General features: G+C 41.4%; 1 protein-coding gene across 2 annotated transcripts; it reads right to left on the reverse strand.

The window, feature by feature from the left end:
• Positions 1–1,798, reverse strand: LOC145037056 (cyclin-dependent kinase inhibitor 3-like). 2 transcript variants are annotated; one of them, XM_078985603.1, is made up of 4 exons: positions 1,156–1,798; positions 1,012–1,061; positions 725–877; positions 1–628 (listed from the first exon to the last, which is right to left on the reverse strand). In XM_078985603.1, the coding sequence occupies exons 1-4, from the start codon at positions 1,336–1,338 to the stop codon at positions 559–561; spliced, it is 456 nt and encodes a 151-aa protein (XP_078841729.1). In that variant the 5' UTR covers positions 1,339–1,798; the 3' UTR covers positions 1–558. The 2 variants fall into 2 exon arrangements, with proteins under 2 accessions (XP_078841729.1, XP_078841731.1); XM_078985605.1 differs by having other exon boundaries at positions 1,012–1,058; positions 1,156–1,796.
• Between the last annotated feature and the right edge of the window lie 11,636 nt (positions 1,799–13,434).

Here is a 13,434-nt window from a genome sequence, read left to right on the forward strand (position 1 = left end):
TAACAAAAATCAACTTTACTCAAAACCATATAAAAGAAAAAGATATCCTCTCAATATATGAGCTAATGACATCCATACAATCATTGTTTTCCATCAATGCTCATCCCAATAGAATGTTTTTCCACACGTGTCCGTAGCCGTCGGTGTAATTTGCATTTGTCTTTCCCCATTTCCGACCACAAACTCCGGTTATATATCTCACCGCCGGCACCAACTCCGGCGACTACCATGATTAATTTCTAACACTCGACTCTAAAACCAGAAGTTAAATATGGAAATTAAACAAGATGAGATGAAAAAAAAAAAACCTAGCTTGTAATCAGTGATGTGATAATTTTTTTGTTCATATGATCAGAAGCAGAAGGAATTGCAGTTAAAAGTACAACAATGTCGATGTACGTACTACTCTTCTTCTTCATTTTGTCTTTCAATGGCTTTTCCGTACAGAAATTCAGAGTTCAGACTCTCAATAATAATAAAAAACTGCACATTAATTCTACCTTCAATTTGTTACGAATTAATTTCGTGTAATGATTTTCAATCGTCATCTTATCATCTTCATGGCTTCAGTTGAACCCACTCGAATCGTCCTTCTGATGGCGTGTCGTTTACAATGTCGAAATTGTACCTGAAAGTTTATGGGGTATGATCGAATCTCAGTTTTTGTTTTGTTTCTTGAATTTTTAGTTCTTAAATTTGATGAACATGAAGAACGAGAACTCACTTGTCTTTGAAGCGTTTATGGAGGTCTTTCTCCGCGGCGGTGAAAAATTCTTCGAGCTCAGCCGTTGGCACTGTACGGCGGCGACAATTGGTTGCTGTTGACGACGGCTTTGATTTGAGCATCTCCGGTGCTTTGAATTTGGTGCTCGGTTTGCTGAAATGAACATCGATGAGTTTCGATTTGGTTTTAAAGGAAGGGAGAAAATGTAACAACGCTGGATCATAAAACTTCATCTTCTAAAATTTGAAGAAACTATGAGAAGAACGAGATTACAGCCATTAACAAACCTTGCTCTTGTGTCCAAATTACATCTCGCATTTGGTTCAAATTCATCCTGCTAATTCGAAACCGAAAAAATCAAATTATGACATTCATATAGAAGGAATCAGAGAGTATAAAAAAAGTTGAACAATTATCATTCATACAAATACCTTCAGATCTGTGAATTCCAATTCTTCTGTTGATCCATTATCTAAGCAACAAGACACTACATTGTGATCGCCGGCGGAAGTGCCTGTCTCCTTTTCCGTCGTAATTTGACCGAACGGCGACTTCGGTTCTCCATTACCGACCTTTCTCCTCTTCTCTGCAACCACCGAAGCTTTGGTCCTCATGCTACCGAAGCAATGTCAATCGCCAACTTCTTTGCTGCACTTCCTTGTATATATACTCGACTATTTATACGCACGCACACAAGTTATATAGTTAGTTATTTTAATGGAGAATAATATCTTCTGTGATTCTTCTGTTTTTTTAGTTTCAGAGAGAGAAAGGGGAGAGTGGAGGTGATGATGAGGACGTTGGTGATGGCAGGGATTCCGTTTGAATGCTGGTTGTTGATTGGGTGTGGGTAGTTGTGGTCCTCACTTTCTCTCTCTACATCGTTGTTACACTTCTACTGTGTGTCGGGTGTGTGATTTGATGGCGCCGTTACCTGAACCACGATTAACCCGTCGTCAATCTACCGGTATACGGTGGCTGGCTGGCCGGCCGGCGCCCCTATCCTGCGGTTACTGGTTGCAACTCATACGTGAATCGTTTTCAACGCAGCACATTTGGTGATTATTTGGTATGCAGCAAATTTCTTGATTTTACGGAGTATCTTATAATGTTTTTTTTCTTTTTTTTTACAAAATTATAAAATTGGTCCATGTAATTTGTAATTATTAATAGTAATGGCTTTTTTTTTTTTTTTTTTTTTGACAAATTCTATTATTGTAGTTTTAAGGGAGCTCGACTAATGAACCAAAAATTTGGAACCTTTTGGTCTTTATTATTCAAAACTGATTTTAAAATTCAACACACAATGTCTTATTAACCATAATAAATAATCTAATAATAAGAGGGTCCAGAAAAAAAATTTGATATACATATAACAGTATCAAATTGTATAGTTACTCGGGAACTATTTGCTATATTTCATAAACAAACATGTAGATACTCAAGAACTATTTGCTAAAAGAATTTCAAAGCAAATAGCCTATTGATAATTTCTAACCCTTTTTTATTTGTAAATCTGGTTTCACATATAATCTATGTGGCTTCGTTAGTAAAGTTTTTAAACATCTATCAAAACATGTAGATTTAGTAATGCAACAAACCTAATGCAATTTTAGCAAGTTGATATTAACTTAGTATTAAGAAATATATTCAATAATTTGTGCAGATCACTAGGTCTCGCAATTGGGTTGGGTTTGGATTGACGGGTCAGAAAGCATAAACTCAACCTAATCCATATAATATATGGGTTGGCGGACCACGGATTGATGGGTTGGAAACTTCAACTCAACCCAACTCATATAACCCGTTTAATAAATAAGCAACACATTTTAAAAAACAAGGTTTTTTCAACATAAAGTCATAAAGTGATTGAAGTAATTAACATAAAAAAATAGGTTTTCAATATAAGTTCATAAAGTCATTAACATCCAAATAAAATTGAAAAATGAAAACATTCAAATAAAGTGGAGATATTCTTTGTTCGTGACCCGTGAGTATCTAAAAATGATATTTTTTATTAGGTCATATCAAATACAGACTAGCCACATACGAATACGGAATGAATACAATGATACGAAATATTATGAATATAAAAGGAAATCAAATTTCACTAATATATATATATATATATATATATATATATATATATATATATATATATATATATACACACACGGATTGGCGGGTTGACTCGCGATCCCAAACAGGTGATCCAACCCAATCTATGAAAAAAATGGGTTAGTGGGTTGACAGGTTGGTAGGTCAAAAATCTCAACCCAAACCCATCTATTTTCGGGTTGGGTCAGTGTCGGGTTACGACTTCAGTCAAGAGTGGTCACCCTTATAGATTAGTAATGAGATAACCCCAAAGTTTATCTAATAAACGGATATTCAAAAATGGAAGGTCCATAAGGGAAACTGGTATACATATAACATATCAAACATAAGCTAATAAGTGATAGGTGGTAAGACTAATAGACTAATCTGTCTAATCGAAAAAGAAGAATCAACAATGGAGTTATCAGTTATGGAGAATCAGAGGAAGAAGTCATGAACAACATAACATTTCAGCGTTTCAGAATTCAGGAATCAATTCTTGAAGTTTGTAGTTTTAACTTTTGATTTTTGAACAATCAAGAATCGATTAGAGCCAAAAAGAAGAAAAATCAAGAATCAACTAAGGAGGATCGGAAGAAGAATAGAAAACAAATTAGTAATGGTTTTTGTGGTTCTACTGAGCATGAAGAATCAGAGAAAAGAGAATGAGAAAGAATCAAGGAACTCAAGAAGATCGAAAGAAGATCAGTCACATGCCTCTTGGATGATGAACTTTGTGGCATGTGCAAACGGAGAATCTACATTCCCCTAATTGAGGTTTGGGTTAAGTGGGGCTTCTTAGAATTGGGGGGCCCTAAGCCCTTGCTTATTTTTCCTTAATAAGGTTGGCCTTGGTTTCCAAAACTTATATAGATCTGAACATAGAAAGACTAGTATGACATTTTTATTTTCTTTTACCCCTTTTTAATTAAAATTATTCAGAAAGAAAAAGAAAAATAAATAAATGATACCCATCCCCAACCCCCAATAAAAACCTTTACACATCTCATGATTCGTCAACTGCTATAAGAACCTGAAATTTAGAGAAAGTTGACTTTTAGTCAAATATTAACCACAAGGGTAAAATGGTCAATTACAAGGAAAATACGAGATCATGGAGTTGAAACTTCAAGAAAATGGTCAAGATAAGTTTAAGTTACTTAAAAGAGGTTAGAGGGGTGAGTTTAAGAGAATGAATGCATAAGAAGATGCATTTTGGCCAAAAGGGTAAAATTGATATTTTTAAGCTTTTTAGGCCAAGTGTGTGACTTAAAAGATTAAGACTTGTATTAATTCAATAAGAAGCGACTTGATAGAATTATAGAGTATGTTCCCACCTTCGTGTAGATATAAAACACATAGAAAATAAGTAAGAAACGAAGAAGTTATAAGGGTTAGAAGTTAGGATAAAAAGTGTCCCCAAAGTTGTAATGGAATCAACAATACACTTTGTTATTCTCCAGGTGTCGCGGCGTGGCAAGTAGCTCATCATGGCGTGGTGAACGATGACAAGGATTCAAACGTGGTCCTCCACGTCTTACAGAAATGACAATGTACTTTGGCCCCACAACGCAACAAGATTTTTGCCAAGTTACAGTGGTGTAAGTGGTTGCCATTGACCACGAGTCAACTGGCCACCACGGTGCCCAGTTCACCATGGCATAGTGGCGCATAGAATAAACCCCCTGATCAATCTTCATTTTCTTCCAAAAAAAGTCCTCTTTCCTTATAGGAGGGAGCTTGGACGATTTTGGGGATGTAGAATGGTAAAGTGGTGGTCCACAGTGTTAGAGGAAAGGAATGAACCAAGGTTGTCAAAATTGAGATCTTATTTAAAATCGTTTTACATTTTGAAAGATCGTGATCATAAGATCGGATCAGGATCTTAAGATCCTACCAAAATGAACTCTTATTCAAATTTGCTCGCAAGATAGTGTAATCAAATATAACTTCTTATGCATCACCTATAATTTTTCTTGCTACAAACCATAAACATTATGAATAAAACATCTTAACTAGAAATAAGATTATTTTGATCATGTACAAGTAAGACATAAGATCACTAAAGGATTATTATGAGTATGTTCTGCCTAACTCAAGATGAAATGATAAAAATATGATACTCTAGAAGATTTCTTGCAACTTGTGACCCTCGATTTCAAGTTGAATAAACAAATTTTTAATACTTGGCTATATAATAAAACTAAAGAGGTAAGATGTAACATCCATAAATTTCACAAAAATTTTAAAATTTTTCAAAACATCCAAAAACACCATTTATTACAAATTGTTTTCAAAATAATTTGTCATCAGAGTCATTCCCATATATCATACCACAAAACATAAGGAGGTGCACGATCAAGCCTTCGCCTTCCCGCGATCCTCTAAAGTAACTAAATCCATAAACGAAACTGTAAGCTCGAAGCTTAGTGAATTCCCCCAAAGTACTAACACCCAAACATATAACATAACAACACGCATATTAGGTCATTAGCCTGACTGGACCGCCTCACAGGGCGTACAGTCTATCTGGACCGCTCCCGAGCCTTCTGCACGTCTGAACCGCCTCACAGGGCCTACATCCTATCTGGATTACTCGTTGGGCCTTCCGCCTGACTGGACCGCCTCACAGGTCCTTCAGTCTATCCGGGCTGCCTTGGGTCTGTTGGCCTTCAGCATAAAGTAGGGCCACCTAAACCCAACCATACACACACATATGTTGACATACTCATAATGTAACACCCGGATTCCCAGATATTATTTTTATTCTTTTATTTTTGGGTGATTGTGAGGAGACTCGGCGAGTTGGAGTCTAAACTCGCCGAGTAGGATCGCGGTTTTGTGCGCGGGTTCGCGTCTGAACTCGGCGAGTCCACGCTGTTTAATGAAACCCTAATTTCCAGGGTTTGAGACCTATTTAAAGGGGCTTATGGTCGTCATTTGCGGCCACCAACCCCAGAGAGAAACCTTAAAGAGCTTTTGAGCGTTTTGGGAGAGAGAATAGGCCATTATTGACTTTTGAAGCTTGGTTTGGCAAGGCAAAGGAGATTCTAGCTAAGAGGAGGCAAGGGAGGTGGACATCCTTCGATTTTGGAGCTCAGAGCATCATTTTGGAGGTATATTTTGGCTCCCTTTTCTGTTGTTATGATGAACATGGGGGTTTAGGGTTTCTTGACCCCTTTGTTGGTTAGATTTGATGTCCATTTCATCCCTATTTGTGATGAGGCTTGAGATGGGATCCATAGAGGTCTAGAGAAGCTTTATTCCTTAAGCTTTATGAGGATTCATGGGAGTTTTGACCTAGAGTTATGAGATATGGGGCTAAAACATCATTTAAGAGCAAATAGTTGTTGTTTGAGCACCAAGGTTTGGACTTTACGTGATTATCATGCTTGGGGAGGCCATATATACGATTGTATGGAATAGATCTGACCTCATAAGTGAGTTTGAGTTTATGCATGGCATGGACTCGCCGAATCTGAAGAACAGACTCGGCGAGTAGCATGAGGTTTGCCCGTAACCACTTAGCGAGTGGTCTTGTCGAGTTGAGGGGTCGACTCAGTGAGTCAGGGAGAGTCAGGGGGGACTGAGTCAAGCCGGAACTCGCCGAGTTGTTCTTAAGACTCGGCGAGTTGAGTCGTGGTGGCCCCGCAATTTATGCCAGGTGAAACCCGTCGAGTCAGAGAAGTACTCGGCGTGTCAAGAGAGGATCCAAGGGAGTCAGTGGACACGTATAGACTCGCCGAGTGGCCCTAGTGCACTCGCCGAGTCCGGTCAAAGTTGACCGTTGACCTTGTTGACCTTTAGGGTTGAGTTCAGTTGTATTTATGAGTCTATTACTTTGTGTGATTAGGCGGAGGCTATATCACATTTATTCCGAGACAGATATTTACCGAGATACGCGAGGTGAGTCTTCTCACTATACTTTACCGTGAGTAGGTAAATAGAGTTATGTGATATAGTGTTTTATATATATTGTTGTTGCACTGCATTCTTCTATGTGATTTATGTTGTGCATGCTTGCAGAGTTAGAACCTGAGGGTTCACAGAGTTTGGGTGCACGGACCCACAGAGTTATAGCCTTGAGTGGCTAATATGTGTTATATGTGGTATTTTGGGGAACTCACTAAGCTTTGTGCTTACAGTGTTTGTGTTATGTGTTTCAGGTACTAGTGAGGATCGCGGGAAGGCACCGGCTTGATCAGTACACACACGGGATTTTTATGCTATGAGATCTTGGGATTGTTATATGTTATAAATTGAGTTTCAAACAATGATGTTTTTATGATTTACAAATGAATTATGTTTTTATAAATGCGAAAAATTGTTTTTGGAAATTTACGGTGTTACAAGTTGGTATCAGAGCCTTGTTTTGAGGGATTCGGGTACACCTTCAGGAGTATTTGAACTCAAACCGAGGATTTAGAAAATATTTTCAAAAGAGAACCAAGTTTCTCAAAGAAGTAAAAGATTTTTAGAGAAACACAGAGCAGAGACGTGTGTACGATCAGTCAGCACCCGAATGGTGATTTCCCAAAATACCCTTATGTTATATGTTTATGAGACTGATATGATGTATTCTCTTGCTAGAATGGGCTAGGTATTCCTGTTAGGACTAGGGTGGCCTGATTTGTGATGCCTTAGCCTAGGGGAAAGTGAGCTGCTATGAGATGCTTGAGAGTGAGTTGAAGTAGTGAGGAGCTATAAGAGATCTATAGAGAGTGGATTATGCATAATAGAGTACTTGGGACTTAGGATCCTAAGAGGAGGACTTGGGGTGTACACTGATACGGTGCGGACAGTAGTATTGGGCCCGTACTACTGAAAACACCGGGCCATGTACAATTCAAGTAAGAATCTTCGGGATGCCAGAGATCAAGGAGGGATGCGTTATCGAGTGCGGGTATGCTCGAATGAATTTCTAATATATCGTATGTTGTATTTCAGAGGTAGATCATGGTGAGGACACGACTTATGCCAGAGAGCAGCGAGACTAGTGATGAGGAGATCCGCCAGATCATCCATGAGGAGGTGGCTGCGGCCATCAGGGAAGAGATACCAGAGATGTTCGGGTCTATTAAGACCACGCTGATTGAGACTTTTGACGAGCGTTATGCCGCTCTTTCTGAGGTTGTTGTCGCAGCGGCCACTGCTAGGCCGCAAGGGGGTGACTCGTTGTTTTTCAGGGAGTTCGGCAACATGAAGCCACCAGAGTTTGATGGGACGCAGGATCCGATTGCAGCGATGAGATGAATATCTAACATTGAGGGATGTTTCTATACTTGCTCGTGTCCGGAGCACTTGAAGGTTCGGTTTGCGCTGAACCAGCTTCGCCTAGGGGCGAAGGACTGGTGGAAGTTCGCGATAGCACACTATTCTCCAGTAGAGCTTGCTGCAGTGACCTGGGAGAGGTTCACCACCATGTTTCGTGATGAGTACGTTCCGTCGTTGGAACGAGATCGGTTGGCACAGGAGTTTTTGACCCTCAAGCAGGGTACGGAGTCTTTTACGGATATTACCAGGATGTTTCATGAGAGGGCAATGTTCTGCCCTGAACACGTGTCTACTGAGCAGGCACGAATGAGCCGTTATTTGAGTATTTTGAGGAGAGACATTCGGGAGTTCGTGTCGAACTCCTCATACCGGACATTTGCCAAGCTTCAGGCAAATGCTCAGAAGAGGGAGATCGAGCTATAGACTCAGGCGAGGGAGGAGGCGGAGTCTCAGGGGAGGGATCGGCGACCGGCACAGTCTCAGCCGGCAGCCAAGCAGGCCAAGCCCGCTGATTCCAGGGCAGGGAGCTAGAAGGGCCGCACTTGTGGGAAGTGCGGCAAGGGCCATGATGGAGTTTGTAGAGCAGGATCTTGCTACAAGTGTGGCAAGGAGGGGCATATGGCCAAAGACTGCCCAAAGGGGTTTGCAGTGTGTTTTCACTGCAACCAGACCAGACACCGGAAGGCAGAATGTCCACTGTTGTGAGGGACTACCCAGGGAGCACCACAGGGATCTTCCCCTGCTACTATCAGAGCTACTGAGAGCCAGCCAGTGAAGGCCAAGGTACCAAAGGCGCGAGGGAGAGCCTTCCAGTTGACCGCGGAGGAGGTCCGCGCAACGCCCGATGTCGTGGCTGGTATGTATTCTTTCATGTAATTATTTAACGTTTAAGATTTTATGCTTATATTATGATATGTGTAGGTACTTTTCTTGTGAATTCTGTACCTGCTTTGGTGTTATTTGACTCGGGTGCGAGTCGATCTTTTATATCGTTGGCTTTCTGTGACATCCCCAAAATCACGGCCAGAAAAGACCGGTTTGTTTATGCTTTGTCTAAAAATCAGAGTAACATTTTAAATAAAAGTGTTGTGGAATTTGTCCCAAAAGAAAATATGATAAAGATTTATCAAAAGCATTTCCATAGAAATGTATTTCATTAAAAGACTCGGGATGTCATGTTCGTATAGATCAAAAGCATAAACAGTACAATATAAGCCTTACTACATTATTTCATATCTACATGCCTATATCCGTAATCCCTCGTCCAAACATCATATCTATGCTCAAGCTCCACTACCTGTAATACATAAAACTAAGTGGGCCAGGCTTGGGAGTCTGGTGAGCATATAGGGTTTTCAACCCACAATAAATAAGTTTATTAACTTCATTAAATTAAACAAACCCGATTACCCGTTCCCGTTATCCTCACATTACGTCCCTAAGCATCTATCATAAGGGACTTATCCTAAGGATTATCATCGGGATGGACATTACTGTTAAGGGGATTCCTTAGCAACAAATGTCCTTAAGGCAACCATGTGGGGGATGGAGTACATATGATGAGCATACAGTTCAAATAAACACACAGTTCGAATAAACACCTACAGGTTGCGAGCCTGCTAGTGTTCCACTGGACTGTTTAGAATAGTCCGTGGTCGTCATGTATACTCCGCTAGATGACTGGATCATCAATAACATCTATAACGAGGCCTCTCATTATTTTATTTTGTCACACAACAACTATTACATCTACCTATGTTTTACCCAACACATTTTGTAGATATAAAATACATATACAGTTTAAATCTTTGAAAACATGTATAAAACGTTCATCCATCATATATAGCAAGTATTCAGATAATATGCACACATAGCACGTAATTTATATTAAATACTTCAAGTCTATGTGTAAGCTGAAAGTAACTATGCACTCACCTGAAAGGTGATGACTCAGCACTCGGACAGCACTTCGATACTCTCACAACGATTTTCCTTCAATAAAACCTAGTATTGATACGACTAGGGTTTAGTCTAATGATAACCGCGACAAATTAATTGTCTGACTATTATTATTATTATATAAGCGTTAATAACACTCAATATAACTCATAATAATAGCCCAAATAATTATTTTAAGGACCTAATAACATTCCTATAATTATTTGAAAGCTATATTAAAAGTTGCGTAAGCGTAGCACACTTACAGCGAATTTTATCGAAAACCGAAACTTAATTGGAGCAGCGTTTCGAAACCGAAAAACTCCTTTTTCTCGGGACTTCGGGAGCCTCGGGGATTCCTTAGGGTGCTAGGGGTTTAACTAGGGCTTAGGGGTGATTTGGGGTTGTAGAGAGAGAAAGAAGTTAGAGAGAGAAGTGATTTTGGTATGAAAAATGGAGGCAGCCTCGGCCTCCTTTTATAGCCGCGAGGGCCTCGCTACGCTGGGCGTTCGGAACTCTACGCGGGGCGTAACTCCGGATATGGGTGCCAGCTTTGCACAGCTGGCTCGCACTCGGAAGAAGACCCGGATAATACCGGAGGTACGCGGGGCGTACCGAACCTCATACGCGGGGCGTAATGCGAAGGGCATGTCACAATCCGAAGCGAAGACCGTGGGCCGCAAGCGACGGCTGGGATCGTGCCACGTCATCAGCTTCGCAACAGATTTCGCAATTTCATGCTTCAACTTTAAAAACTCGTAACTTTCTCATACGAGCTCCGTTTTCGACGTTCTTTATATCCACGTGAAGGTGGGAACGTACTCTACAACTTTCGTTTAGACTTCATCGGCTAATTTTCACTCGATTTTAATTTTTATATTGTTAACGGGCCGGGACAGAATTGGTCCGTTAAATCCTCGTAACTTCTTCATCCGACATCCGTTTTTGCCCATCTTTTTCTTGTTATGCTACTTTTAACGAGACCTTCGATTCTCATTTAGGTTGTGTCAGCCAAAAACCGCTCGATCTAATGTTCGAATTTCGGGCTGTACACTGTTAACTCGAAACTTCGGAAAATCATAACTTCTTCATACGAAGTCAGATTTGGGCGTTCTTTTTATCAATGTTCTTAGTTTAACATATCTACGACTTTCGTTTAGATCACTAAGGCTAAATATCACTCTATCGTAAATTCACTATTTACGCTTCTCGGTATCGTGTCGGTTTTGTCGCGAAACTTCGACGGGTCATAACTTCTTCGTTATAACTCGGATTTTGGTGTTCTTTATATCCTCGGAATCCTTGTTTTGACCACTACAGCTTTATGTAGAGATATCAGGCTTATCCCACACTTTAATTTTTACGCTTATTTTTATTCTTTGTTAATTATACATTTATAATTAAATAATAAGTACATAAATACACATGATCACATAATACTCAAATATTTCATCTTTATTACTTCAAAAAGAGTTACAAGAGTTGACCTAGACTATTACATTGACAAAAATGCTTAGCCCTGAAACCCGGGCGTTACACTTTCAGTCGGCACATCAGCATTAGTCGAGAGGCGTTGAGTCGACCTATGAGAGTTTCCATCGCCGACGAGAGAGCAGTATATGCCACTGAGGTGATTCGGGGATGTGTACTTGAGATTTTCAGTGAAGAGTTTCCTATTGATTTGGTCCCGATTGCGATGGGGGATGTCTGTGTCATCGTAGGCATGGATTGGTTGAGCAGATTTGGAGCAGTTAACAACTACGAGCAACAATTGGTGACTATACGAGACCCAAGTGGGGGAGTTCTTACTGTGTACGGTGAGGGTACCCGTCCCGATTCAGCATTTTGTTCGGCTGCTAGAGCGAGGCAAAGTCTACAGCAGGGCTGTAGTGGTTTTGTAGCGTATGTGACGGATACGAGGGTTGGCGCAGGGAGACCGAGTGCGGTTGAGGAGGTCCCGATAGTGTGTGAATTCCCGGATGTTTTCCCTGAGGAGTTACTGGGTGTGCCTCCCGAGAGGCAGGTGGAGTTTTGCATTGATTTGATTCCGGGGGCAGCACCTATCGCCAAGGCGCCCTATCGCCTTGCACCTCCAGAGATGCAGGAGTTATCCTCGCAGCTTTAGGAGCTACTGGGGAAGGGGTTTATACGGCCGAGAAGCTCGCCGTGGGGAGCACTGATCCTGTTTGTGAAGAAAAAGGATGGTTCGCACCGAATGTGCATAGATTATCGAGAGCTGAATAAGTTAACGGTCAAGAACCGTTACCCTTTGCCGAGGATCGATGATTTGTTCAATCAGCTGCAGGGAGAATCTTGGTTTTCCAAGATTGATCTGAGATCTGGATATCATCAGATGAGGGTGCGCGAGGAGGATATCCAGAAGACTACGTTCAGGACTCGTTATGGGCATTACGAGTTCGTGGTGATGCCATTCGGGCTCACCAATGCGCCTGCAGCATTCATGGATCTCATGAACAGGGTATGTAGACCGATGCTGGATCGATCAGTGATTGTGTTCATTGATGACATTTTGGTGTATTCAAAGTCCAGGGAGCAGCATGAGGAGCATTTGCGGGAGATCCTCAGCGTGCTGAGATCGGAGAGGCTTTACGCCAAATTCTCCAAGTGTGATTTTTGGTTATGAGAGGTGCGGTTCCTTGGTCACCTCGTTAACCAAGAGGGGATTTTCGTCGATCTGGCCAAGATTGAGGCGGTAATGAGTTGGGAGGTGCCGAAATCTCCTTCTGAGATCAGGAGTTTTCTAGGGTTGGCCGGCTATTATCGGAGGTTCATCATGGATTTCTCCAAGATTGTTGTTCCTCTCACCAGATTGACCCGGAAGGGTATGGTGTTCAGCTGGGGCCCAGAGCAGCAGGCCTCATTTGAGACTCTTCGCCAGAGATTATGCGAAGCCCCAGTGCCAGAGGGGTTGGAGGACTTTATGGTGTATTGTGACGCATCGATATATGGGTTGGGCGCGGTATTGATGCAGAGGGGGCATGTGATCGCATACGCATCGAGGCAGCTAAAGCCCCATGAGGCAAGATATCCCACCCACGATCTAGAGTTGGGGGATGTGGTGTTCGCCCTCAAGATTTGGCGCCATTACCTATATGGGTTCGGTGTACGATATACACGAATCACAAGAGTTTGAAGTATTTGATGGATCAACAGAATCTGAACATGCGTCAGAGGAGATGGTTGGACGTGGTAAAGGATTATGATTGCGAGATCTTATACCACCCGGGCAAGGCTAATGTGGTGGCCTACGCCCTGAGTTGTAGAGCAGAGAGCGCCCCGATTCAGAATATTTGTATGAGATTGACAGTGATGACTCCGATATTGGACACCATCAGAGGGGCTCAGGCTGAGGCAGTGAGACCGGAGAACTGCAAGAGAGA

Source organism: Lactuca saligna, chromosome 3 (genome assembly GCF_052625555.1).
Source record: "Lactuca saligna cultivar CGN05327 chromosome 3, ASM5262555v1, whole genome shotgun sequence".
Taxonomy (NCBI): domain Eukaryota; kingdom Viridiplantae; phylum Streptophyta; class Magnoliopsida; order Asterales; family Asteraceae; genus Lactuca; species Lactuca saligna.